Source organism: Salarias fasciatus, chromosome 18 (assembly GCF_902148845.1).
Source record: "Salarias fasciatus chromosome 18, fSalaFa1.1, whole genome shotgun sequence".
Classification (NCBI taxonomy): Eukaryota; Metazoa; Chordata; class Actinopteri; order Blenniiformes; family Blenniidae; genus Salarias; species Salarias fasciatus.
In genome coordinates, this window is record NC_043762.1 from 12,944,634 (window position 1) to 12,969,566 (window position 24,933).

The 24,933-nt window shown below is 46.6% G+C and overlaps 2 protein-coding genes across 10 annotated transcripts in view; both read right to left on the reverse strand.

The window, feature by feature from the left end:
- The window catches only part of LOC115405567 (5'-AMP-activated protein kinase subunit gamma-1-like), a 30,523-nt gene extending 14,808 nt beyond the window's left edge, over positions 1–15,715 (reverse strand). Inside the window, exons 1-4 of one of the 3 annotated variants that reach the window (XM_030115176.1) lie at positions 15,488–15,715; positions 13,411–13,479; positions 11,394–11,649; positions 1,832–2,058 (exon numbers count right to left, since the gene is read on the reverse strand). In XM_030115176.1, the coding sequence (XP_029971036.1) occupies positions 1,832–2,058; positions 11,394–11,649; positions 13,411–13,479; positions 15,488–15,571 (636 nt within the window). In that variant the 5' untranslated portion in view covers positions 15,572–15,715. Of the gene's footprint in view, positions 1–1,831; positions 2,059–6,776; positions 7,267–11,393; positions 11,650–13,410; positions 13,480–15,487 lie in introns of those variants that run through there. The other 2 variants (XM_030115177.1, XM_030115179.1) reach the window with 2 other exon arrangements.
- Positions 15,716–17,448: 1,733 nt separating this feature from the next.
- Positions 17,449–24,933, reverse strand: part of kmt2cb (lysine (K)-specific methyltransferase 2Cb) — an 85,240-nt gene continuing 77,755 nt past the window's right edge. For 6 of the 7 annotated variants that reach the window (XM_030115174.1, XM_030115173.1, XM_030115171.1 and 3 more), the window contains 16 exons: positions 24,328–24,492; positions 24,121–24,250; positions 23,844–23,991; positions 23,573–23,757; positions 23,093–23,229; positions 22,730–22,982; positions 22,110–22,243; positions 21,616–21,729; positions 20,237–21,353; positions 20,012–20,148; positions 19,793–19,935; positions 19,495–19,669; positions 19,291–19,407; positions 19,131–19,204; positions 18,870–18,978; positions 17,449–18,626 (listed from right to left, as the gene is read on the reverse strand). In XM_030115174.1, the coding sequence (XP_029971034.1) occupies positions 18,534–18,626; positions 18,870–18,978; positions 19,131–19,204; positions 19,291–19,407; positions 19,495–19,669; positions 19,793–19,935; positions 20,012–20,148; positions 20,237–21,353; positions 21,616–21,729; positions 22,110–22,243; positions 22,730–22,982; positions 23,093–23,229; positions 23,573–23,757; positions 23,844–23,991; positions 24,121–24,250; positions 24,328–24,492 (3,231 nt within the window). In that variant the 3' untranslated portion in view covers positions 17,449–18,533. The remainder of the gene's footprint in view (positions 18,627–18,869; positions 18,979–19,130; positions 19,205–19,290; positions 19,408–19,494; positions 19,670–19,792; positions 19,936–20,011; positions 20,149–20,236; positions 21,354–21,615; positions 21,730–22,109; positions 22,244–22,729; positions 22,983–23,092; positions 23,230–23,572; positions 23,758–23,843; positions 23,992–24,120; positions 24,251–24,327; positions 24,493–24,933) is intronic. The other variant, XM_030115170.1, reaches the window with a different exon arrangement.

Consider the following 24,933-nt stretch of genomic DNA (forward strand, 5'->3'; position numbering starts at 1 on the left):
CCCCAGTTAGAACACCGTAAAATCAGAGTGATAGGAAGCTGACCTGCATTAAATCCATCCGGAAAAGTGCATGCTTCTCTGCAGTCAGCAGATTTAAATGTGTGCTGTTTATCCAGTGATCTCCCATTACCAGGAGATGAAATGAACCATCAAGAGGTTTGAAACAAATGTGATCTTTGGATCTGTCTGAAATGTGTGTGTGAGTGTGTGTTCATTGATAAGTTAACCATTACTGGCTAAATAAATGACAATTATCAGACAAACAAACCACAAACATGGCGATTTTCCAAATGTCGCGGTCGTTCATGGTCTCTCCTCACTCACTTTATCTCATCTCTCGTCTTCTTACTCGCTCTTTTTAAGCACGGCGGAACTCCGAGGCTGGGTGCAAGAGAAATCAAGGTCTCGTCGTGTCTTTCTGCTGCTCTTGCTATGTCTACAAACTGAGTGCTGGAGTCTGGAGGACAGGAAGCAGAGGAGCCCTGCACCCTGCGACATCTCAAATTAGATATGAAGTCTCTGTGAACAAACTCAAAGCTTTATTTATGAACCCCAGACGAGGCGCTTTCCCCGACCTTACACACTCTTTTCCTCGCTGCCTGACTGGATGTAATCTTTCCAAACAAGTGTGCAAGTTATGACAATTAGTAAGTGATCGAAATTACAAGTTCATGAAAGATTAATTTAATTATTTAATGCAGATTTAACTCAACTGGTCAATGGGAAAGTAACTTTTGCATAAGTTTGCTCGACTCTGTCACTGAGCTAAGACGATGTATCAGTCAGTGGAGGGAAGATGCTCCATAATTTAATAAATAATAATTATTTAATTAAAATTGTCACCTCCATTATTTGCTGATGTTTAATGATCTCAATGAAAAAAAAAAAAAAAAAAAAAAAAAAAAAAAAAAAAAAAAACCCTGTTTCACATGACGACATCTTGGTGGTAACTGTCTGGCTCGTCCCACTTCCTCACTGCTGCTGGCAGTCTGGACCGGACTGGTCTTCACCTAACCCTTCATTCTGAGCTGCACGGTGCGCATCCTCCTCCAGCTCTGGGTGGAATCTGGCGTCCGATCGGAGGCGGAGTGTGCGGCCGAAGACGGGGTCGAGCCGACACGCGGCGCCGTTTGAAATACGGCTGAAATGCGGACGCAGAATTTACACCCTCCGCCCGGCCACCGCAGCTCCCAGCCAACGGCGCAAACTCGATCCTGTTGACAAATAGAGAATGCTCCGGCAGCGGGGAGATTTGCATTCATGCCTGCTGCTCAGCGATGACCCAACGCGCCTTTATGACTCGGAGAGAAGCAGCACATGACTCATGAGCAGCAGGCGTGTGAGGCTGCTCTCCTGCAGCCGCCACCGAGAGCGGTTATCAGCTTTAATCATCCTGTGGCCCGTGGAGGGACGGACAGTCACGCCTACAGGACGTCCGCAGCCATGTTTCTGAACTGTGTCAAACCCAATTCCGTGCACAGGTACACCATGCAAACTCTATCTTAACCAACACCTTCAACATCCTTCTCATCCACCAGCTGTCAGCCACGCTCAGAGAAATCAGACACTTACACAGCTATTTGTACCCGGGCCGCCGATCAGCCGCACTGAACTGAATCACTGCTTTTACAGAATTGACTGTTGTATTATTCATGTCGCTCTGTTGTGTCCTCAGCTCTGATCTGTCTGCCCTGCTCCCGCCAGTGTGCAAAACGTGGATTATTTTAGTATTCCTTTCTCTCATGATCCTTTAACCCCGATCAGTCGGGTCAGATGTTCTCCGGCGTGCGGTCCGCGCTGAGGACTCTCTGGAAAGGACGTGCTGACTCACTTGGTGTGAGGTAGAGTAAGTCGGCACGGGGCTCGCCGAGGGGATCGGGGGCTTGGCGGAGGGGAGGCTGAGGCGCTGCCCCGTGTCCAGGGGCGTGGAGAGCGAGCGAGCGCGGGCGCTGGGCTCCGGGCGCTCGGGGCTGGGCCCGCCGGCCGGGACCTCCTGGGTAAACACGGGCTGGCTGGACGCCTGCGTGGGCGTGCTGGGCTGCGTGGACAGACCGGAGGCTGCGGAGAGACACGGGAGCAGTTAGACATGGTGACTTGACTATTCTGAGCATTCGCGGTCAACTGAAGTCGCTCTGAGGATTCTAACAAAGACGTGGCAGATCGTAACGTCCGCAAGCCGGCAGCTGCCGCCGCGGAAGACAAAATAAAGTCTTAATGAAGTGTAAATTACGCACCACGGTGGTGTTTTCACTCGTTTTGCTTGATTAGTTCTTCTCTCAGGAAGTGATTAACGGTCTCATCCAGAAGTGGAACCACCTGCAGAGCCTTTTCCTTTTTTAACTCGTCATTTACAAACCAACACTTGTTTTTGCACATTATATATAAAACAAAAACATGTCATTTTTGACCGTTCGTGCCTTGAACCAGTCAAATTCTTCTATTCCTCTGCATATTTTCACTGATAAAATCGATGCATGCAGACCTGTTTGATTTCTAAAGCTCTTCAGGGTCATGCTGAGCAGGACATCCATGTTAACCCTGCTGTTTTCAGAGCAGGTTATATATAGAGCGGCCGATTAAAGGACTGTATTTTTTTTTTTCCTTGTGAATGACTTTCTGCCTGACAGCTGCTTCCTTCGCAGTGGAGGTGAAATCGGCTTCATCGCCGGGCCGGTCACGGTGTCAGATTAAAATCACACATCATGTGGCGTCCCGCGCATCAGACGTCACGCCGTTACGCACGGCGACATGCGACATTCACGCTGCTCCACTAACCCCACCGCGCCGCCCCCACCCCGGGGACATTTTTCTGAGGCCGACAATGAAGCGCCACGGCTCCGATTACGGCTCCTCCTCCGGCACAAGGCGTCCCGATGAATGAATGATTACTGTAACTAACGCTGGTGTCACATGAGGACTCAGTCACTCACTTTATGTTCACTATCAAACTCACCAGTCTGAAACTTTAAACCCTTTGAACACACTCACAAATGCAATCCAGCTTCTTCTACAACACATAACAACCAATATAATCTGATAGTGTACACGCTTTATGAATGCACTAAATACCTAATAAAAAAGGTATTAATGTTCAAACATATAAATTAACAGAGAATAATTCATTATTGAAAGACCAAATGAATGGGAAAAGATAGAAAAATGTATAAAAAGAAAAAGAAATTGATAAAAATTCAAAAAAAGAAAAATTGGAAACTGAATCCAATTGATACAAAAAGGTTATAATAAACTTAATAATGAAAAGAATTTGTTCATTTATGAGATAGTGTGACAGCCTTGACCACTGAAGGAGTAAATCCACATTCACTGTAGTGTTCAGCAGGAAGACCAGAAAAAAGCTGAAACATCGCAGTAGGAACATTGATTTACTGTATTTTACTATTTACACCATATAAGAGTAAGGTTCCCTGCCAGCACGGCCATGAGGGAGATGTGGGTTGGATCGTGGGGACGGACCGGGTCAACGGGTTCCTTCTCAGCTCCCAGGCATCACCGCAGCTCAGATCAACAGCGAAACACCTGAGTTAGACTCAGGGAGAGGAAACGGTACTAATACCAGACGAGCCAAACACCGGGCAGGTTAACCGAGCAGTTACAGGACAGACCAACCCGCCTGGACCGATTAGAAGACGGCCCACGACTCCGTGAACGAGGAGAGGAGCTACAGAAGATCTCAGAGCAACGTGTGAAGCTTCAGTCCAGAAGATCACAGCTCTGGAACAGACTAGCTACTGCAGAACCCTCGCACAACTCCCAGGACCTGAGTTTGAGGATTTCAGTAATTTGGGGTTAAATTAGCAATGAAAATGTGATTTAGTTGTCTTCATATAGCCTTTAAAACATTACTTGCTGATACGGTAGGTAAGGAAAGGTAAGGTAGGTCCAAAATGCACAGTACTAAATATGAAGTTTTTCCTTTTTTTAATAGATTTTTTTCCGAGTAAAAGTTCCATTAATCCAAACAGGCACATTTTCTGATGAAACAGTAACTGGAGCAGCAGATATTTTCCTTAAAGGAGGCCCGTGGGGGTGTGAGGTGGGCTTCAGCCTGTCTGAGCACACTCAACACTATCTCCTGACATTTAGTTGGCGTCCGCGGCCCCCTTTGGCGCGTCCCGCTTCCGCTGTGCGGCCCTTCTTATTTTAGCCTCGCTGTTGTGGCACATTCCTCAGGAGCAGATAACAGCGGGGCCGGGAGCCTCTCGCTCTCCCTTCGCTCCCCGCCGAGCCGGAGGCACGGCGAGGCTTTACCGGCAACACCGGAAACACACGCCTGGCTGGGATCTGGAGGAATTCAATTATTTAGTCATTTTTGTCATTTTTTGAATCAATACATTGTAAATTCAAGGTATTTTTTTTTAAAAATATTTATCTCATTATTCATTTCTTTAATTGCAGCCTGTTGTCAGTGAGCAGAGAGATAACAACATACAGTCCCGTCAAATCACAATGGTCATATTTTTTCAGTCTTCTGCATGTTGTTGCCGGATTACAACACTTTCTTGAAAAGACACATTTGAGTTCAATGGGATTTTTTTTTTTTTTTTTTTTCCAGTCAAAATGAAGATGAATAAGCTGCAAGATCATGTTTTGCTGGGATGGGACGACTCACAACTCTATGCAGACAAAAAATGTGAGAAAATTCACAAATCTGAGGCGATTTTCACTTCGATTTCCAGCTGACACTTTACACGTCGTCTTACTGATTCCTGCAGAAACTAGTTTTATAAGTAAACCTAGCATCGATGCTTTTAAGAAGTTTGTAAACATAACGCTGTGCAAACGTCGTACAGCTGCTGCATGTCGGCAGATCCTCCCAGGACCCCAGATCCCAGATCGAGGGGATCCGGCAGGAGGTGACGGGGGTTTGATGTCATGTGACTTTCATCGGCTCCTGCTGGAGCTGCTGCGGTGGAGAGGAGCCCACAGCCCACCGGGAGAATCAAATCCAATCAAAAACAAGACGGATCGATCATCTAAGCTCCAAACAGAGAGAGACGTCTGTTGATGTCTGAATTCTTTTTAAATAAATTGTTACTGCACCTGCTGCGTGTTACTGTGAATCCTGGAATTACATCTTTATTTCATCACTTCGCTGTACTTTATTCAGAATTTACTACTTTTTTTCCACTTTTAATCTGTATTTCACTCCTATTTCTCAGCTTTTTTTAACTTGTACTTTTAATGTATTAAAACTTTTTAATTGATATGCCTGATTTCATTTAGTTATTTTAAAATAGTGTTTGTATTGTTCCAATTTTTCATGCCATGCTTTTTGTTATTCTTTTGTTAGCATCATTTACTTTTAGATCGATATCTTAAAACGCATTTTATTTTATATTTTGATTCTCTTGTTATGAAAACAAGAGAATCAAGAAATAATATATAAAAATACAGTCAATAAAAGCAAGATTTATTATTATTTAAAAACTACTTTGCACTGCAGTATAATAAATTCAGTCATAATTACATTATGTTCATCATTATGAATATTAATTGTTATATAAAAGTGTTTTATGTTTTCTTTAATGCTGAATTCCATGTTTTTCATGAGATCTGAATCAAAACTTGATGCAGATTGTTTTTCTTTGTTCTGCTTGCACGGCAACAGAGAACGTATTTATCAGGTGCAGATCATATTTTTCTAATCTGTTCAGCACAAACGCTGCACAAAGCATCTGTGAGGAGAGCAGAGTGACTTTTCACACATTCATGTCGTCCTCTTAAAGCCAGGCTGACGGTTTCAGCTTCCCCGCTGTGGATCAATCCTGTCAGAGTGTCACCACGTCCTATACGACTCTTTTTTTCCACGACAAATCTCACAGAGCTGCAAATGAACCAGTGTCATGGTGTCACGACCCTCCGAGACAGCAGAGGAACCGAACAAGAACCAGAAAAGAAAACCTGCACGGTGGCTTTTAAAGGGCTCTTCAGTGTAATGTAATGTAACGCAGCCCTGCTTGTGAGCATTGTGTCATTCATTAGAGGTGTGAGATCTGAACTCCTGGCATTTTAGATGCTAGACTCGTAATGAGACAAACAGCAAGATAGCATGACAAGCGGCTGGATCAGCATCTGGATAGGCAGCTAGACTGGTATCTCGATGGTAAGGTATTATGGTGGCGGCTAGATCAGTAGGTCAACAGGCAGTAAGTGTTAGGATGGGTAGCTAGACATGTGGGGAGGCAGGTGGCGGAGCAGCACGATAAGTCGCAAGGTAGGAAGGGTAACTATAGCGAGGAAACCTCTTTTTGTAGTTGGCTACATCGGTAGTTAGATAGGTGGCGAGATGGTGGGTAGCAATGTAGTAATCCAGCTCAATCATAGATGGCAATATAACCTGACAGTTCAAAAGATGGCTGGATCAGGAGACAGAATTAACCAGATATGGGAGGTTGGGTAGTTAAATAGTTAACAGGTTGGCAGTTTCACTGAAGGTCTGAATGTGTAATGAGGTTTCTAAACTGGTAACTAGGTAGAAGGTGATATAACGAGATAGCTAACTACGTAGGTGTACCTTGGTGAAGTAACTAGTTATGTGGTGAGAAGGTTAAGTAGTTAGTGGAGAGGTACCTTACAAGACGGTTAGGTAAGTAACTGGGTATCTGGTGATATCAGTAGCTAGATAGGATAAAAGAGTTTCAAACCAATTTCAAAAACTGGTATTTGAACATTCAAACAGAAAGATCTGACTTAAAATCTGCGGCAGGAAAAAAGGGAAAGCTCTGCTGCAGCAGGCGAACAGCGCAGCTCCTCACCGGACAGGCAGGACGCCTCGGACTGATGCCTCCCCCCTAACCCATCCTGCTCCTTCCGTTTCTTGCTCCTCCTCAGGCTGCCGAACCTCTTCATGGAGAGCGGCGGGTCGCGGGCTCCGAGCTAAATCTGACCATGACCACCGGCATCACGGAGAGAAGCGCGACAGCTGGAAGACGCTCACTCCATCCGGCTGGCCGCACAGGGGAGCCACGCTGAAGTGGATGAATGGATGAACGTGTCCTTTAGGGGAGGAGCCGGTCCTCCGAGAGCCCAGAGAGGGGAGTCTTCGGATGAGGAGCAGATGCGAGACGTGAGATTTCTTGATAGTTTTCAGACAAATCATCAAGTTTTCTGGCTGCAGCTCTCTAGTTTGGAGATGAAAACGACAGAAGGCATCCAGAGAAACCCCCCCCCCTCCAGCTGAGGGCAGAGCGCAGCAGGCTGGAGGAAGCAGAGGCTGGGGAAAATCCTGGACGCTCCGGCGGAGAAACTTCCCTCCTTATTGGGGATGCCGGCGGCGGCGGCGTCCTCGCAGCGGCGCCGGTGCAGTGGGCTGTCAGGTGCAGCTGTGGGAGGCGTCTCTTTTATTATAGCAGCATGTCAGCAGCTCGGGGAGGAGGCGGGGCCGGCCGGGGAGGCGCCTACGATTGGCTGGAACCCAGAGGAGATCCCGCCCCCTCTGACACCCCCCCTCCTCCTCCTCCTTCTTCCACACAGAGTCAAACATCTGCTTCACCCCGTCTTCTACACAATCACTGATATTTAAAAAAAAAAAAGAAAAAAGAATCTGTTGACAGTTCTCTGCTGGTCGTCGCAGCACGGTCATTGGTGCAGCCGGCTGTCTGTTACTCTGCGGGGGGGGGCTTGACCTTTAAGACTCAGAGGACCGCAGGGGGGGGGGGGGGGGGCATCCCATGTTCTGTCAGCTGATCAGAAAGCTTCCATTCAACAGCACGCCGCCCCCCCAATGCCACATTAGTTCCACACTGTCTCAATTAACATGTTATGCAAGCGTTCCCACTCAGCGCCCGGTTAAATTTATTCCATCAATTCTTCTGTGTTTAAACTCCGTTTTTCACAAATCCACAAGCAACATTCGTCCCTGCTCTGCTTGGACTTGGTTTCTGAATGTGAAACACTGTGCCAAAAAATAAAGAACAACCCAATCAATGCAAAATCAGTCCATTTTTTTTTTATATCATTTGTAATAAAAAAAAAAAAATTATCGCTTTGTATTTAATGGATTAGTAAATGTGAAGTAATATGAATATCAACAGTACAAAAATCAATTTTAATTCAATTTCATATAAAAAAAATTATTCAAGTTCAAGTTCATTCAAAAATACATAGGATTTAATGAATGAAGAAGTGATTTAAAAATATTAATACAAGCAGCTATTAATTCACCAGTAGCAAAACTTTATAATAAAACTTTCAGTATGAAATATATAAGCAAATTCAGATCATCTCAGCTTTTAAAAACATAGTTATCGACTGTTTCCTCACAAGACTAAACAAAACTACTCATTTATAACCGAACAACTTTCACCTAAACTTTAATAAGTTAGTGCTTTGGTTACATAAAAACCTTTTCTATGAGTTCATATCCATGAAGATCAAGGGAAAAAAAGCTCTCCTCTCCTTGTAAGGCTCGACTTTTATGAATTAAGAAAGACGGCAGTGTGCAGTTCTTTTATTTACTGACAACATTTGGCTTCGCGGTAGCAACGGAGAGAGCTAAAGAGAGGAAAAAAAGAGGAAGGTTGTGTGAGGAGCTGCTGGGAGTCGGGTCGCTTCCAGATAAGGGTATGAGCGGCTGCCTTCAGCAGCGAGAGACTGACAGTGTGCAGGCGATGGGAAAACACATATTTAGACCGGCAGGCAACGAGGCCACATTCTGCTCATAGTTTCAGAGAACAAAGATAGAAACAAACACCGCGTGTCAACAAAAACACAGCGGGAACGCTCAGCATCGCACAAAAAAAAAAAAAAAAAAAAAAGGGAAAAGAAAAGACAGAAGTCCTTGAGGAGTTTGAATACTGAGGTGATTAATCTGCAACAGCTTCATTCCCACATAGTGTGAAAGTCAAATGAAGATTTAACCTTCAGCACACTCTGGTGGCGAGACGGAGACATCGTCAAAATAAACCCGAGTGTCTCTCTGCTTCCTCATTTTTCATACCGACGTGAGGACTTTAAAGTTTAGTATTATGACTGCATTCACGTCTCTGCGTTCCTCTCAGATTTATTTAGTCTCTTTTTTTGCTAAACTTTTTACTCCTAGTTTCTTAATAAACGTTAATATTAAACTTATCTGCTGTATTTCCGAAATTATTTCAGTTAATTAATTATTTGCCATTAGCTGAGTAAAAACAGTAGCTAATTGAGCTTATTTCAGAGATTAGTCGTCATCAAACTGCCTCCTGTGTTCATAAAGATGAAGATTTTGTTTCTACAGTCGTGACACGGACGAATACTTGTTGGGTTTGATCTTTCCATTTGTTGTGCTTAACTTTTTTATAATGTCAAAGCTAGTACGTATATAAGCCAGGGGTGCCAAACATAAGGCCTGCGGACCAAAATAGGCCTTGAAGAGGCTCCAATTTTGCCAATAAAACCACCAAGCGAATTGTAAAAATTTGAATAAAGACTGATAAAAGTTAAAGTTTTAATTAAAAGGCTATTTTACTAGTTTAGCCCCCGATGTAAACAAAGTTTTGAGAACTCTCATGTTCTCTCTGTGGGAACTCTCCAGCAGCCCAAGAACACACGTTTTGAGCTAAACCAGAGTTTACAAATGTCTGGCAGGTGTGAATGCGAGTGTGTGTGTTTTGGTGTGTTTTACTACGTCTCCAGAGCAAACAGGCCGACTGGTGAGGTTTGTTCCGCCGCCGCTGCCAAAACCGACCCTCTGCCAGCAAAACGCACAAGAATGGCTGCCGGTCTGAGCCAAAAACACATGACTCACGCTTCTATCTGCCGGGTGCTGCTTCCAGCGAGGCCGTCTCCGTCAACGACCACCACCATTTTTTTTTTTTTCTTTCTCCTCTCTCTGTTACATAATGATCAACCACTGGAGCACGGGGAGACGGAGGAGCTGAAAAACAGCCCGTTCGGTCTGGAATCCATAAAAAGGAGGTCTTGTTCTGCTTCGGTATTTATGCCATTACTGAGGAGTTTTAATGGAAGCTGGAGGAGGCCGTGTGGCTCCTAATGTAGGCAGAAATCAGCATTTCATCCTTTTTGAAAACAGAGACTCCGGTGGATGTAATCAGACTGTTGTCGGTATTTCCAGATTTGGAATCAGACTTTTTTTTTTTCTTTTAAATTAATTCAAGGAGATATAAAACAAAAGAGGGCATGCTAGAGAGATCTTCACAGCTATTTTCAGCTTTTCTTTTCTCTGGTGGAAGCACTGAGAAACATTAACCTAACATTCTCAGTTGTATTAATTTCTTCTCTTCACATCTCTAGAAAAGCTGCGAACAATCAAATCTTGAAGCTTGTTGCTTTCCGAGTCCAAAACAACAGATCAGTGTAACATGAAGTGTTTTGATAGTTTTTCTGAGGTGGTAAAGAAACAAAAAGTTCGAGTGAAAAGGATCTAATCACTAAGTCATCATGATACATTCCACGAAAATGATATGGTGATGGAGAAAATAAGCAGTGATAATAATGAGTCTCTGATTCTATTTTAACATACAACACCAATGAGCTCAGTGTTTTTAGAGAAGATTTTAAACCTAATTTTCAAATCTGTAAGGAAACACAGAAGAAACAGATTTGTTTCTATTCATCAGATTTTCTAAGCTTTAAGGTTTAGCTTAACTTAGAGGCCACATTAAATGAAAAGCATAAAGGTTTTCTAACTTTTTTCATGTTTCAGAGAGGATAATGTGTTTTACGGTCCATAAATTCACCAAAACCAACAATTATTTCTTTTTTGTGATTCTTTTCACTGAAGCAAACTGTATTTGTGCAATACTGTTTTAACTGGAACATTTGTCAAAAAAACAGAAAGGAAGGTTCCCAAAAGGAACCGGACAGTATTTTATCATCCGAGACAAAACGACTGATTGACGAACGACTACAGAAAATCTGAACCTGTGAACTCAGCAGGGTTAAAGTCAAGTGAACGTGCAGCAGAGGAGCTGAACCAGAGGGAATAACAAGCCTTAAAGTTACTGGAAATGGTTTCAAAAGAAGCAAAAAGTTAACAAGTTTCAGTAGCGTGCACTGTAATGAGTGTGTCTCAGCAACACAGCAATAATGCAGCTTTGTGTACGTCACCGAGACTAAAGAAGAGTCACTTTTCGCAGTGACAAACTAAGAAACTCGGCTGTATTCTAAAGAAGTATTTACTGACTGCAATTCATTATGAGAGCTCATTATTAAAACCTGACTGAAGGAATAACAGCTGCAACTCAGATACAATGGAAACAATACACAGAACAGTAATACTTGTAACTATTACTTGTACTGTTTCTTCTCCTCCAGATCTCGTTTTGCATCCTCTCTGGTATCATATGCGGTTTGATTGACCACATCCGGATGTGCTTCACTGTTCTCCTCCACGCATCCCTCAATCCGGAACAGCCGATTCACGACTCTCTTACCTCTCCTGCTTCTGGAGAAGAGCTTGATGCTTCCAGGCGAGGAGCCGGACGACGAGCGGAAGATGCCGCCCAGGCTGAGGCGGCGGGGCGACTTGGGCGACGCGCTCTGGAGGGACGGGTAGGGGAAGATGGACCTGGGCGACCCCGAGCTGGGCTTGATCTGCACCGGGGCGGACTGGGGGTGCGGCGGCGCGCCGGCCGGGCTCCTCGTGGTCGCCGCTTTGCCCGGGCTGGCCGGGCGGACGAGACGTTCCCCCTGAGAGACAACAAGGAGGTTTATGAAACGTACGGTTAACCCTTCACTGGGTTAAACTTCTAAACTGGTCAGCGGCTCATAAAGGGTTAATGATGGTTAGCAAACGCTGGAGAGCTGTGAGAAAACCCTGCAAAGCTGAGAGCAGAGATTCGTGCTCATAAAGGAGGAGGACCGACTCCTCTGGTCACTTCTGCTTTTTCCGCTTGTGTTTGGTTTGGTTTGCCACATCGCAGCCGTTAATGGCGGCTCGTAAAACAGCAGCATGACAGTGACTCGGTGCAGAGAGCAATTAGAAGAAGAAGAAAAAGCTCATAAAAGTATCTAAAAAACCAACAATACTGATTTATTGGAGATATATTCAGGACTCTGAGCTGAACACACACAGGAGGATTCGACTGGATTTTCCCGTCCTGATACAAACATGGAGTTTTAATCCGTTGTCAGCACCTACATGAAAACTGCTCATCCTCCCGTCAACAGCCACATAAATCCAAGCAACAAGTCAGAGATTCACAGTTTGGTCAATTCTAAGACAAATTAATATGTTTTTGTACTTTAAATCTATTTTTACTTTAATTTCATAAAACATCCAGTGTAAAACTTGTTAAAAAAAAAAAAAAAACATCAACAAAGGACATTTTAGAGTTTTTTTCCTATCGTTAAATCCTAAATTCAAAGATCTAAACTTGTTATAAATGATTAGAATTCAGGTCTGAGTTAGCTGAAACTTTAGTGACAAAGTAATTTCACAGTGCTCGGGGAGGGAGGGGGTGGAGGGTGTTTACTGAAAACAGCCAAATGTAACCAGACTGTTTTAGGAGCTACAAGCCTGCATGATAATTACCGACAACACAACGCTCAGAGAGATTAAAACTGGCCCCGGACCCCCCAGAGAAGAAAGGCTGCGGACCTTTAAAGCCTCCGACATCAGAGTGAAGGCGACACGCCCACTCTCTCCAACACACTACAGCCCCTTTAAAAAAACAAAAAACAAAATATGAGGCTGGAATTTGGAATTTTTAATGTGTAAATCTCATTTTGATAACAGCCTCCGGCCTGACCCACACGAGGGGCCCCTGACCCCAGGTTGAGAACCACGGCTGTAGGTGAGCAGCTGACTGAAAAACAGAAGGGCAGTGGCCTGTGAGGAGTTGGAGGCTGGTGTTTTTCAGGCGGCTGGCGCGCCTCCACGGCCAATCCCGCGGCGGGGCGAGAGGAACGTGAGCACACGCCCACCGGCTCCGTTCGCCAGCAAATCTCCGTCCCTCATTGTGCAAGAGCTTGTTAAGGCAGGCGAAGCCGCTCGGAGCGCCGACTCGCACAAAAACAACAGGCGCTGCAGGTTTGGCAGATCTGCGCAGCTCGGCTCGTGAATTCTACCTGGCAGGCACCAGAAGCCACACATCCGGGTTTCCATGTTCTACCTGAGCTCCTTTCATATCACTGCCCAAAGCAATGTGGCTGTTTAGTCCCTCTGGGGCAAATACCTCAACATTTGAAGGAATTTTTTTTTATAATTTACGAATGTTGTGGTCCCTCTTTGTGGCTGGCGCTTCCAGTGATGCTCAGTTATCAGCCGAGTTCACATGAATCAGAGCAGACGGGAGAGGAAGAGGCTGCTTTCCTTCAGAAAAATCAATTTCCCGTCCGGGGTGTGCGTGGAGAACTTGTGGGCGTCGTGTTACCGCCAGCCGGCGAGAGACGGACCTGCAGCGATGCAGGAGCAGACCCTGCATGTGCGAGGAGGAAGCGGAGACTCACCGTCTCGGAGGCGCCTCTGGCCGAGCCGCTCGTCTCCGACACCTGGGGGGCGGCGAAGGAACCAAAGTCCTGCAAACCAGCGGAGGGCCGCGTCAATCAGTGACTAAACTCTAAACTCCTGTTGACTGGAGTTACAGTAAACAGCAACAAGCATCCACATTATGGAGCATTAGAAACTAGAGTACAGCACCAGTACAGTAACGACACTTCCTTTAATAAATGGGAATAATTGTAATCAAGAAGTGTTTTTAGCCGACTTCACACCGGAGAGCAGAAAACACGTCGCTGCATGTTGATGTCGGTGTTTCCTGAGGCTTAAGGACGCAGATTAAAAATACAAAAAAAAGAAGAAAAATGACCTTTCCTCCACCCGCCGCATCCTTTTCACGGGTAAAGCCGCTTCCTCATACCGGCATTCCTGAGAGGAGCGGCGCTCGGGTTAGCGCGTGAAGGACAGCGCCACAGATCTCCGAGACGATCAGATTTTATCAGCTTCTCAGGAAGGAGTTCACACCGAGGTGCGGCGCTGCGGCATTTCACACGGGGCGGCGAAAACGGGGGTTTCTCCGAGCTGTACCTGAACACACCGCCAACACTTCGGGCGACGTTACCAACTGAGTGTTTGGGTTTTTACCGGTGTGGCGCCGAGGTGCAGCGGCCTGCTCCGTCACCTCACAGCCAGTGTTCCCAAGTCTGATTTTGGAAACGTGTCTGGTTGGACGTGAGAAGCTCAGATCTGAACGTTCTGTGTGGAGTCTGCATGTTCTCCCTGAGCCTCGGCCAGTTTCACAGTCAACCAGCTTCTTTATGTTTACTGGCAACTGGCGACCTTTGACCTGCTGCAGGCGGACTTCGGCTCACTCGGATAAAGTGTGCAAAGAAAGAAACAGAAAAGAACAAAAACAGACACAAACGTATCCAACGACGATGTGCATGAAAAATAAAACGGATCCTCTCACACAGTTCTGTGCGTTTTAGCATCAGTCCACACGTCTCGCTGCCTGCTGCTGTTTGCAAGCTTTCCTAGAAGCGGTTATTGAGTTTTTATCTTTTAATGACACTTAATTGTGTTGCTTACAACCCAGAATGCAGCAGTGTTGTGGAAGTCACACGACAGAGGAATAAAAGTGTTTTCTGATGTGCAGCAGAGAGTCTTTCTAAGTGAGCTTATATTAGGATGACATTTATGTTTTACTTCCCACTGATTCATTCTTTAATGGTTGTCTTGGCTGCTGAGAGTCTTGAAAGTGTCAGTGTTTGTCATGTTTGTATGGATTTCTGGAGATTCAAACTCTTCTCAGTGAGGCTAATTCAGGAACAGAGATTAGTGTGGAGAGCTTTGTGTACACGCACAGTAATTTAGTTTAAATAAGAGGGATTTAAAAAAAATTCTTAACAAGTTTTCAATAGAAATTGTTCACTTGGTTTCACTACATAAACTTCTTGATTTTTTTTTTTTTTTAATTTTACATATCTAACACTATCTTTCTCAAGTGCATATTGGCATTTTCCTTTCAGGAAAGTTTCATGTTTACACGGACACGTGTAAAAAAAAAAAAAAAAAAAAAAAAATGGACACCAGAAAAACAACGAAGGTTTTCTGGTTTCACCAGGGCCAAGCCATTTTTATTGCCAATTTTTTTTTTTTTTTTTTTTTTTTTTTAAGTACAGACATTTATAATGTATACCTTATTCATTTAACCTTTTCACTTAAATTAATGTGATTTCTTTTTATCTATTGATTTTTTTTGTCGAAAAAATATATTTTGTTTTAGACGTGACGTCATTCGTATTCAATAAAATTACACGTGATTAATTTATTAATCATTTCAACATCTATTTTGTTCAAAACACGTTCATTAAAAGGCGTTTAAACAATATTTTATTTATAAATAAATAAATAAATAAATAAATAAATAAAGATGAAAGTCGGAAGTGCTCAGACAGCTGTCAGTCGTGCACTCGGCTCAGAACAAAAACAGACCAAAAAGTGAAGTTTCAGAGTCAATGTTGTGAATTAATTTAGAGTGCGTGTGTGTGCGTGTGTGTGTGTGCTGCTGGGGGCAGACGGACTCACGGGCAGGTTGATCCGCAGACTTCTCCTCCTCCTCCCGGGCTTCCTGCAGCGCTCCTTGCTCGCCTCGGTCACGGTGCTCCCCATGACTCCCCGGCCGCTCAAAGTGCTTCAAATCCCGCAGTCCTGCTCCCCGTCAGACGCCCCCCGGGACTCCGCGCGAAGCCTCCGAGCTGCTGCCTCCTTCACCAGGAAGTGGCTGGACCGTGCACACGCGAGGCTATATCACATGTTCGAGTCCGCGTCGACACGCCGTGTTTACAGGGGTTACGGCGCAGTCCGTCGCCCGTGCAGATCGGTGCCTCCTCGTCAGGTTAACCCTTCACAGCCTCCACACCTGAACACGTGACACAGCAGGAAGTCACGCCTCCTTTTAGTTCCTTATCTAATTATGCATGTGAGATGAATTTACATAAATTAGTGGGATTAAGATTATATGCTCTGAAATTAGATCAATTAGTGGCTTCTTTTTTCACAACAACGACAATGAAAGAATGAATGACGTATATTTAATTTTGTCTTCTGGGATCACTTCAGCCAGATTTACATTTTTATGCATGTTTCATCAGAAATCCGAAAATGTATATTTTCTGCACGTTAGCAGAGGCCTGCCGGGCAGCTTGTTGGGTTCATTCCACCACCCCAAACTTTATGAGCTGCAGCTTTAAATGCCTCATGCAACATAATCCAACACTGAAAGTGCGAAAAATTAAATATTTCATAGGTTTTTGCAGTTGGCCACTGCAGCACTGTCAGGTTTTTATAAGGAAATGAACAAGTTTCCAGGTTGTAATTAAAGTTTTGGGACTGGTGTTGTCCGTCCAGGGCATATTCTGTTTTTAATCACCTCTGGATTGAAGGCAGTTTTTCAAGTTGCTACCTGGTTTATTGAAAAATGGAGCCTGCAGCCATGAACTGTGCTTCATGTTTTCTCCTGCTGACTTGAAAATTCTGCTAATCACGGACGCCACTGAAGTCTCCATGCACCAAGCTTTCAGGGAAGTATTTTATGCCTGCTTGGACGACATTCGGGTTGAACTGATGTGACATGAGGAAGATTTTCTCTCTTCCTGGATCACGCTGCCATGAACTGTGTGCACAGATGTTAATGTTTTTCTAGGAATGTCTACAGACAACAGAAATGGGACAGCAAAGCAAACAGATAAAATATTAGGCTAGAAAAACTTAGGATTTTGATGAAACATTCACAAGTGTTTATTGAATGTGTGACTTTTAGTTCAGAAAATAAAGTATTTGTACTTCTGCATGAGTCTAAAAACAGTTCTGACACAACTTGTTAACATGTAAAATAGTTTATTTTTGTAAATGTTTCTAAATTCAGTTCCACAAACTCCAAACCTCATAATCTGTACACTTCAAAAGGCATTTTCCCAAAAAAAAAAAAAAAAAAAAAAAAAAAGGAAAGAAAGAAAAAAGAAAATCCGACTACTTTACACGACCAAGAAAATGTAGCACAAACACGCTGGCAGGATGGAGAAATATCGTACAAGAGAAGAAAAATATCCAGGAAACAATTTTGTTACAACCATTCATTGAGAAAATATATACAATTGAGTCTTGGGAAAGTTAAAAAAATACATGCCATATACATTACAAGTTCTAAGACTGTCTCCAAAACTTTACAGTCCACTTGAAATTGTGCACGCAAAAAACTCTTCTGTCTCTACGCATGTGACTCGTGAAGTGTCAGTATAAGAAATATTTCTGATTACCACTTTCTGCTTTAAAAAAAAAAAAAAAAAGAAAAAAAGAAAAACATTGTCTCTGCTGACTTTTTCACCATTATTTCACCATTAAAAGGAAAAAGAAAAGCAGTTAAATACACGTTTTGTGATAAAAAGTTAAAAAGTTGCTTTTGGGTTTTAAAACCTAATTCACAGTTTTCTTTAAAAATCAAACCTGATTAACAGCATTTTACTTTTTTTTTTCTTCTTTTTTTCTTTTTCCATTCTGTAACTCGTTAGTCAACAAAAATATTTGTTTTTTGTTTCCGAAGTGGTCAAAGCATGTGTAAGTCACAAAAAACACTACGCTACAATACCTTACTTTAATACAACAAAAATACTTTGTGAATTATTGTGGTTATATTACAAATTCTGTACAGGATAATCATAATATATACTCTCAAAAAACGGAAAGAACTTCCATCTTAAATAAATTTCAAGGACAAACGGAACAAAAAAAAGAAAAAAAAAAAAAAGAAAAAAGAAAAGGAGTTTAAAAACAGCCAAACATCGAGAAGGTTAAGGTAGTATTTGGTCGGTTATTCCTATAGTTTTCTTTATGTACAGTTTGTACAAAAGTAACAGCATGTCTTCTTCAATCTTCAAAAACAATATCAATCTAGCCTTCTTTGACTCAAATCTCATCATTTTGAGAATAAATTCATTCACTCAGTAATAAATACAAAACCTCTCCAATTCCACACAAATCACATGACAGAGACCGAGCATAAAACTGACTCATGGAATCAAGTATTTCAAAGGTTTTTGTGTGTGTGTACGTCTTTTTTTTTTTTTTTTATTTTATCTGGTGTGTGTGTGTATTTTCAGTTTTTTTCTTTTTTTTTTTTTAAAGTTATTTTTTTTATTTTTTTTTTAGTGCAAGTTAATATTCCCTTCGCGGTTTTTCGTTGCTGTACATTCCTCATTCAGTGATGTCTACATTTAGTCATACGGTACACGAACAGTATGAAACAAAAGGGCCTGCCCTTAGTAAGCAATAAGGCTGCACCCCGCACAGTGCTTTCTCTCACACACGCACACAGACACACACACACACACACACACACACACGCACGCATACACGCACAGAAACATACACATACACACACATATGGCACGAGTCACTTCCTGCTACTGTGTTACGTTTCCCTTCCACCGAGCTTTGCTTTTAAAAAAAAAAAAAAAAAAAAAGAAGAAGAAGAAAAAAAACTTGAGCTCCTCCTCCTCCTCCGCCGCTGCCATTGTCGTCATCCGGCGATTTCGGGGGCTTCAGACCTTCTGCTCGTTCCGCTGACGACTCGGGTTCAGTTGATCCACTTCCTGCACTCGGCGGCGCCGCAGTGACACGCCATCCTGTGCCGCTCGTCCACCGCGTCGAACTGATAGTCGAAGCAGAGCTGAGGAGGCGCGCAGGAAGGAGCAGTCAGGCTCTATTACGTTCTCAAAACTTAGGTTGTTCCCAATCTGGGACTCCATCTTCAACGTCCCAGGATTAAAACACTGAATTAACAGTCTGTTATTCTGGTGGAGCCTCCGGTTCATGTCATCAATTATATTTTCAATGTGTTCACAATTTTAAATATCTGTTAAAACACGTTGTTAGTAAGTATTTGTGTGTGTGAAGTATCTGCGACGCTCACCTCTTCTCCTTTTTCGATGCGGCGAACGCAGCTGATGATGATTTTGTACCCTCGTTCAAACGTGACCACCTCGGCGACACAGTTCGGGGCACAAGAGTGATTGATATATCTGGGAAAAAAACCCAAAAAAACAGGAGTAACGAAAAGCACAACTTTAAACTCAAAATGACCAGACTTCTCTTTATCTTCATCTTCATCATTTTTTTCACCTAAACATGAAAATGTGTCGAACATGTTTCCGTGTGATTCCTGTGCACGTACCTGGCGAGCCCGCCGGTCCTTGTGGCGTCGACCACGTGCTCGCTGTCGATGCGGAACATGAACACCGCTCGGTTCTGAAACCCAGAACGGCGAGAGTTACCTCCTGAAACGGCGGGACGGGACGGGACGGGACGGCGGGGGCTCGGCTCGCTCCACTGACCTGAGCTCTGTAACTCTTCTCCTTCCTGATGGCCACCTCGTTCCGCAGGATGGTTCCGTTGTACTCGATCACCATGGTCTGTTTCTCGATGTCTCGGGCAGCAAACAGTCCCAGACCCTGAGAGGAGCACAGACCTCGTTCAGCACCTGGAGGAAGTTCTCTCTCCTAAAACGCCGATCCTGAACGGAAGCTGAGTTCGCTCACCTGGATGCGGGAGCGGCCCAGGTAGACGTTGGCTCTCCACTCGCTCTTCATCCAGCGGTACTGGGAGGAGCGGGGGTGAACCACCGGGGGCTTGGCGTGCTGGGCGGCGCCCTCTCCCTGCGCCACGTTCTGATTGGACCGGGCGCTGCTGCTGGACACGGCCTGAGGGTGGGGTCTGCAGGAAGGAGGGGGCAGTGATGAGGCACTTCAGGGTTCCCTGGATTCCCTCCTCACGATGAAGCCACAGCATGTGACGATAACACCCGGGTGTCATGTTTGAAACGAGCGCCGGCCGTACCTGATGACTGCTGAGGAGGCGGGGCCGGTGGCTCTGGGCTGAGCGCGGGCGCTGCCGGCCGGGTTGAACATGAGCGGGAGCTCCACCAGGGGGTTCCGCCCGTAACGGAAGGAGTAGCGGTCGCAGGCCTCCACTCCGGGGAGCTGTGGGAGGAGAGGAGACGGTGAGGCAGGAAACCTCTCCGCGGAGACGGCGTTCCATCCGGAGGCGGCCACGAACCGATTCAGAGATCTTGGTGACGGCGGGGACGGTGAGTCCGAACAGGTCCTCCCCCTTCAGGTAGACGGGGAACAGCTTCAGGGTGCCGTACTCCGTCCTCTTCTCCGCCACCGGACCCAGGACCTTGTCCCAGACTCCTGCGCAGACCGGAACAGGAGGAGGTTAAAAACCCGGGAACCCGGACCTCGTCAGCAGAACGAAGAAGATGAGAAGAAGAACCAGAACCTTTGGCCGAGGCGTCGGTCAGGACCAGGTCCTGGTATCCCTGCTCGATGACCCTGATGTTGAACTCCGGCAGCCCCTCCCGCTCCTCCACGGAGCAGACGTAGCGGCAGCGGCGGTTTCCGTGCCGCATGCTCCAGTAGATGCGGCAGGCCTCGTAGCCCACCGGGAAGATGGCGGTGGGCGAGTGGAAGGCGGCCATCTGCAGCGGGGTGAGCTGGCCGATGGCGTGCAGCACCAGGCTGCCCACGCGGAAGGTGTAGCCCAGCTCGGGCTGCCGCACGGCGGCCGCGATCTGCCGCACCTCGTCGCGCTGGACGTAGACGCGCCTGAAGACGGCGAAGCAGCGCAGCTCGTGCTCCAGCGCCTGGCCCGCCGCGCCCCGCGGCCGGTGGGCGTGGCACAGCATGGTCTTGTCCTTGAAGAAGGTGCACTGCGCCTGCAGCGCGCAGGTGAAGTGGTAGACGTTGGTGCAGCGCAGGCGGTGGCAGCCGCTGGTGGCGCCCGTCTGCTGGCAGTAGGCGCAGCGCACCGTCTGGCCGCGGCGCAGCGCCAGCTCCACGTTGATGAGGGCGCCGGCCTGCGTCTCGTACACCTCCGTCGACCACAGGGCGCAGTTGAGGTGCACCCACACGTCCAGGTCCAGGTTGAGCAGGCGGGCGGGGCCGTCGGTGACGCCGTCCCCGAACTGGTGGCAGAAGCAGCAGCGGCGGTGGTCCTGCAGCAGGGCGGGCGGCCGCAGCGACGCCCCCAGCTTCTTCAGCAGCTCGTCGATCTTGTCCTCGTCCGGCAGCTGGGAGTTGCCCCGCGGCACCACCACCTGCACCGACCACTTCCTCCAGCGCAGCCCCTTCTGCCTCTTGCCCTGGTGCCAGCCGTCGTGCGAGCGCGGCCGCGCCTTCAGCTTCACCGTCACCTTCAGGGCGTCGGCCTTGGCCTCCGTCTTGGGCGCGTCGCCCGCCATGGGGAAGGGGATGGGCGGGGTGGAGGGCGGGGACTGTTTGGGCTGGAGCTGGGCCAGGCAGTGGACGTCCAGGGACGACATGTTGTTGCTGTACTGATGCTGGATCTTAGAAAGGCCCTCGGTGTGTTCGGAGGCCGGGAGCAGCGACACCGACTCCTGGAGGAGGGAACGACCGCAACCATGAACCGGGTCCTCAAAACACACACACACACAAACTCACAAAATCCAACACACACACATTTTCGTAGAGAACTGGAAGTGGGATCGATTTTTTTTTCCCCTTCATTGTCGGATTTGAGGAGCTGTTTTCTGAGTCTGTCCCTCAGTTTTGTGCGGTTTCTGTTTGTTAGTGACACACACACACACACACACACACACACACACACACACACACACACACACACACACACACACACACCTTGGTGTCTGTGGAGGATCTGGCCTGCAGTGGCGACGCCGAGCAGTAGAGCAGGAAGCAGCTGTGACTGCAGAAGACCAGCTCCTCTTCAGATTTCAGACGGCCTTCAGACTCCTGACGGAGGAGAGAAAAAAACCACAAAAACCCAGCTGAGCCAGAAAATCAAGCTGAAAAAAAGAAAGAAAAAAAAAACACCAAAAACCTCCAGTATTTAAAGAAGTGAAGCGACGGGGTTCAGCGTTTAACCTGCTAATTGATCTGAGATGGATTTAACTGCAGGAAGAGGGATTTACATAATGTGTGAGCATGAATATATGGATGTGCGCAGCTCTTAAGGATAAGTGTGGATAATGCTCTATATCCTCCAGATGAAGCTCTGGACATCCAGTCTCGGCCGATTTAATACTTCCACCTGGAAATCAATAGGAAAATGTGACTTTGCCTCTACGAGGACGAGTGCGCGGCGGTTCGGAGCGCGTCGCTCATGTTCTGACCTTCATGTGTGCGGGCAGGTCTTTGATGGCTTTCTGCACTCCGTTTCCCAGAACCACCACCTTGCAGTTGCAGCACCACTGGGGTTTGCATCCGGGGCTGCCGGGCGTCTTGTGGTCGGGTCCTCGGGCCAGAGCTGAAGGGAGAAGAGGAGATAGAAGACGATGCAGCCTGAGCAACACGTTTTATTTTTTCTCATCTACTGATAAACATTATCACACGTCAGCTTCCTGTGAAATTGTTCTTTTAACTTAGAAAGGCTCCATCATATCTTAAAGAGCTGTTCGTCCCACATCTTGGCTCAGATGTCTGCGTTGAATTTGGCGCCGATGTAAATAAAATCGAATAAAATGAGATTAATGAGCAGATAACTCGAGGTGTTTCGGCTGCGCCGCCCTCTGATGCCTGATGAGAAACACTTTGCTGATGCTGTGAGCAGAAATAATTGCTCCTGTGGAGGTTTGAGGCAACACGACGCCATGCTGGGAGCGCGTTGCTGCGCTGTGCTGTTTTTCCTCAGGAAGTGATGATGAACCAGACAAGACTTTTCGATTTCAGCTCCTGAGGGGGGGTTTGGGGGGGTTCGGACGAGCCGCTCTTTAATACACCCGTATTCCCTCACCTGGGCTGTTGGGATGGAAACGGAAATGATGCTGCTGCTGCTGCATCATCCCCGGGCCGGGCCTCATCATCCGTCCTCCTACGCCGTCTCCCTGCCCGTGGAAGAGCACGGGCGGCCGCGGCTCCAGGCCCAGGTGGGGGCCCACCTTCATGGACGCCGGCCCCCGGCTGTCCGGGGTGCTGCTGACCTCGTAGCTGCTGGGGATCTTCACACACAGCAGATCGGAAATGGCTGCGACCACGCCCGTGATGTTCTGAGAGGAAAGAGAGGAAAAGAGAGAGAGGTCTGTCAGATTCTGCTCGATGCTTCATACCTTTCAGTTTTGTTGCTGTTCTTTCTTTTTTTTTCCTGTTGTTACTTTACCTCTGCTGCAGCCGGTCTGAGAGTGATGGCCACAGACACCAGTCCCTGTTTGGAGTCGTTGGACATGGAGCCAAAGGGGGAACCAAAAAACATGGAGGAGGGCTCGGTCTTAATGTCCTGAAGTTTGATCTCTGAGCCTGGAGGAGAAATGGAAGAGACACTTCAGGACAAAGCCAAGTCGCTAGAGAGGAAAACATCCTGTGATATAATCTGTGTGTGTGAATGCAGGCTTAACAGAGTTCAGTCATTTAAAAAGAAAGATCTCTGAAGCTTTAATAAAGAGTTTTTAGTTTAAATTAAAATGTCATCATAATTAAAAATGTTTGTGAACTTTAAGTTTTAATATTTGATATTTTCAGTCAAAGAAAAAAGGAATTTAAAGCTAATCAGCGAACCACGGTGCTGCAATGTCACTTCTAACCAGAAGGTGGCGCAGCGAGTCTCTACCGGTTGAAGTGGATGAAACGGAAGAGCGTTTACCTTTGCCGTCCGGAGCGGGCAGCATGGGCAGTACGGGCGACAGGCAGGGCGACGGCGGCTCCTCCTTCACCAGCGACAGGTCGGGGTAGCGGCTGATCTCCATGCCGGCCACGCTCTCCGGGGACGAGGAGGGGACGAAGCTGTCGGGCGTGTCTCTGTCTTTACACGGCTCCTGCCCTCGGTTACTGTCGACGATACGGAAGGGACGGAACCTGTGTTAGCCGACCTCCTCCTGGCTGTGGGTGTGCGTGTTTGTGTGTGTGTGTCTTACCTGAGCTCCTCCTGGTTGTTGTGAGGAGGTGTGGGCAGAGAGGCTGGGACGTCTACGGTCTTGGGTCCCTGAGCGATGGCCCGGGCCAGCAGGTCGTCCTCCGTCCTGAAGGGGACGTGCAGCGGCTTCGGGACCAGACCTTTGGAGACTGTCGGAGACGGAGAGACAGCGTCCATGTTTATTAAACTGTTCTATTTACACTATTCTATATGGATCCCAAGCAAACTGTTAGATGCAGCTTCCTCTACAGTTACGGTAAAGGTGGTGGACTCCTCACCCATGGCGGCGGCTTTGCTCGCCAGCTCTTCAGTGGTGGCGAATCCGTTGATCATCTTCTGTCGGTTGACGGGTGGCGGAGTCGGAGGGAGGGAGGCTGGCGGTGTCGGCGGGTTACTCAGATTGCTCTGCTGCGGGATTCAGGACAGACGCGACGTGAGACGCACTGGAACAACGCTCCGCTCGAAGAAAGGCCTCGGGAACTCACCTTGTAGGCCAGCTGCGAGTAGTAATCGGAGACTCCGTCCAGCGAGGCGCTGCCGAACGTTCCCGACAGCAGGCTCTCGCCGTTCAGCTGGCCGCTGCCGTACGGAGCGAAGTGGGCAAAGTTGACCCCGATGAGCGGCTCCATGAGCGGCAGCAGGGAGAGCTGCTGTGTCGGAACAGACAGAACAGTGAGGCCAGCAGGAAGCAGAGCCTGCAACAACATTCCTTCAGACTTTAGACTGACTAAACTGTTTTTGACTACTTCAACAGGTTTTAGAGTGTAATCTGGACTAATTCCAGTCAGGGTTTAGGACCTGGATTGTCTGTTGAGTTTTACACACTGTACATTTAATACTTAATGCTTGATCATTATCTCTGATGTGATCATATTCATGTCATCCCTGTAATGATCAGGTGACACCGTGCTGCATTTCTAATGAGAGATTAATATGCAGGTTGCATTAGATCTTCAATCTGCTCCGTCTCTCCTCAATAATTACATCTCCTAATACCAGGCCGATCAGCTGTCATCCAACAAGCGTCTAATTACTGTAATATGCTGATGTGGTGTGAGATTAGTCTCTGTGCACTCGGAGGAGGCCGTTTT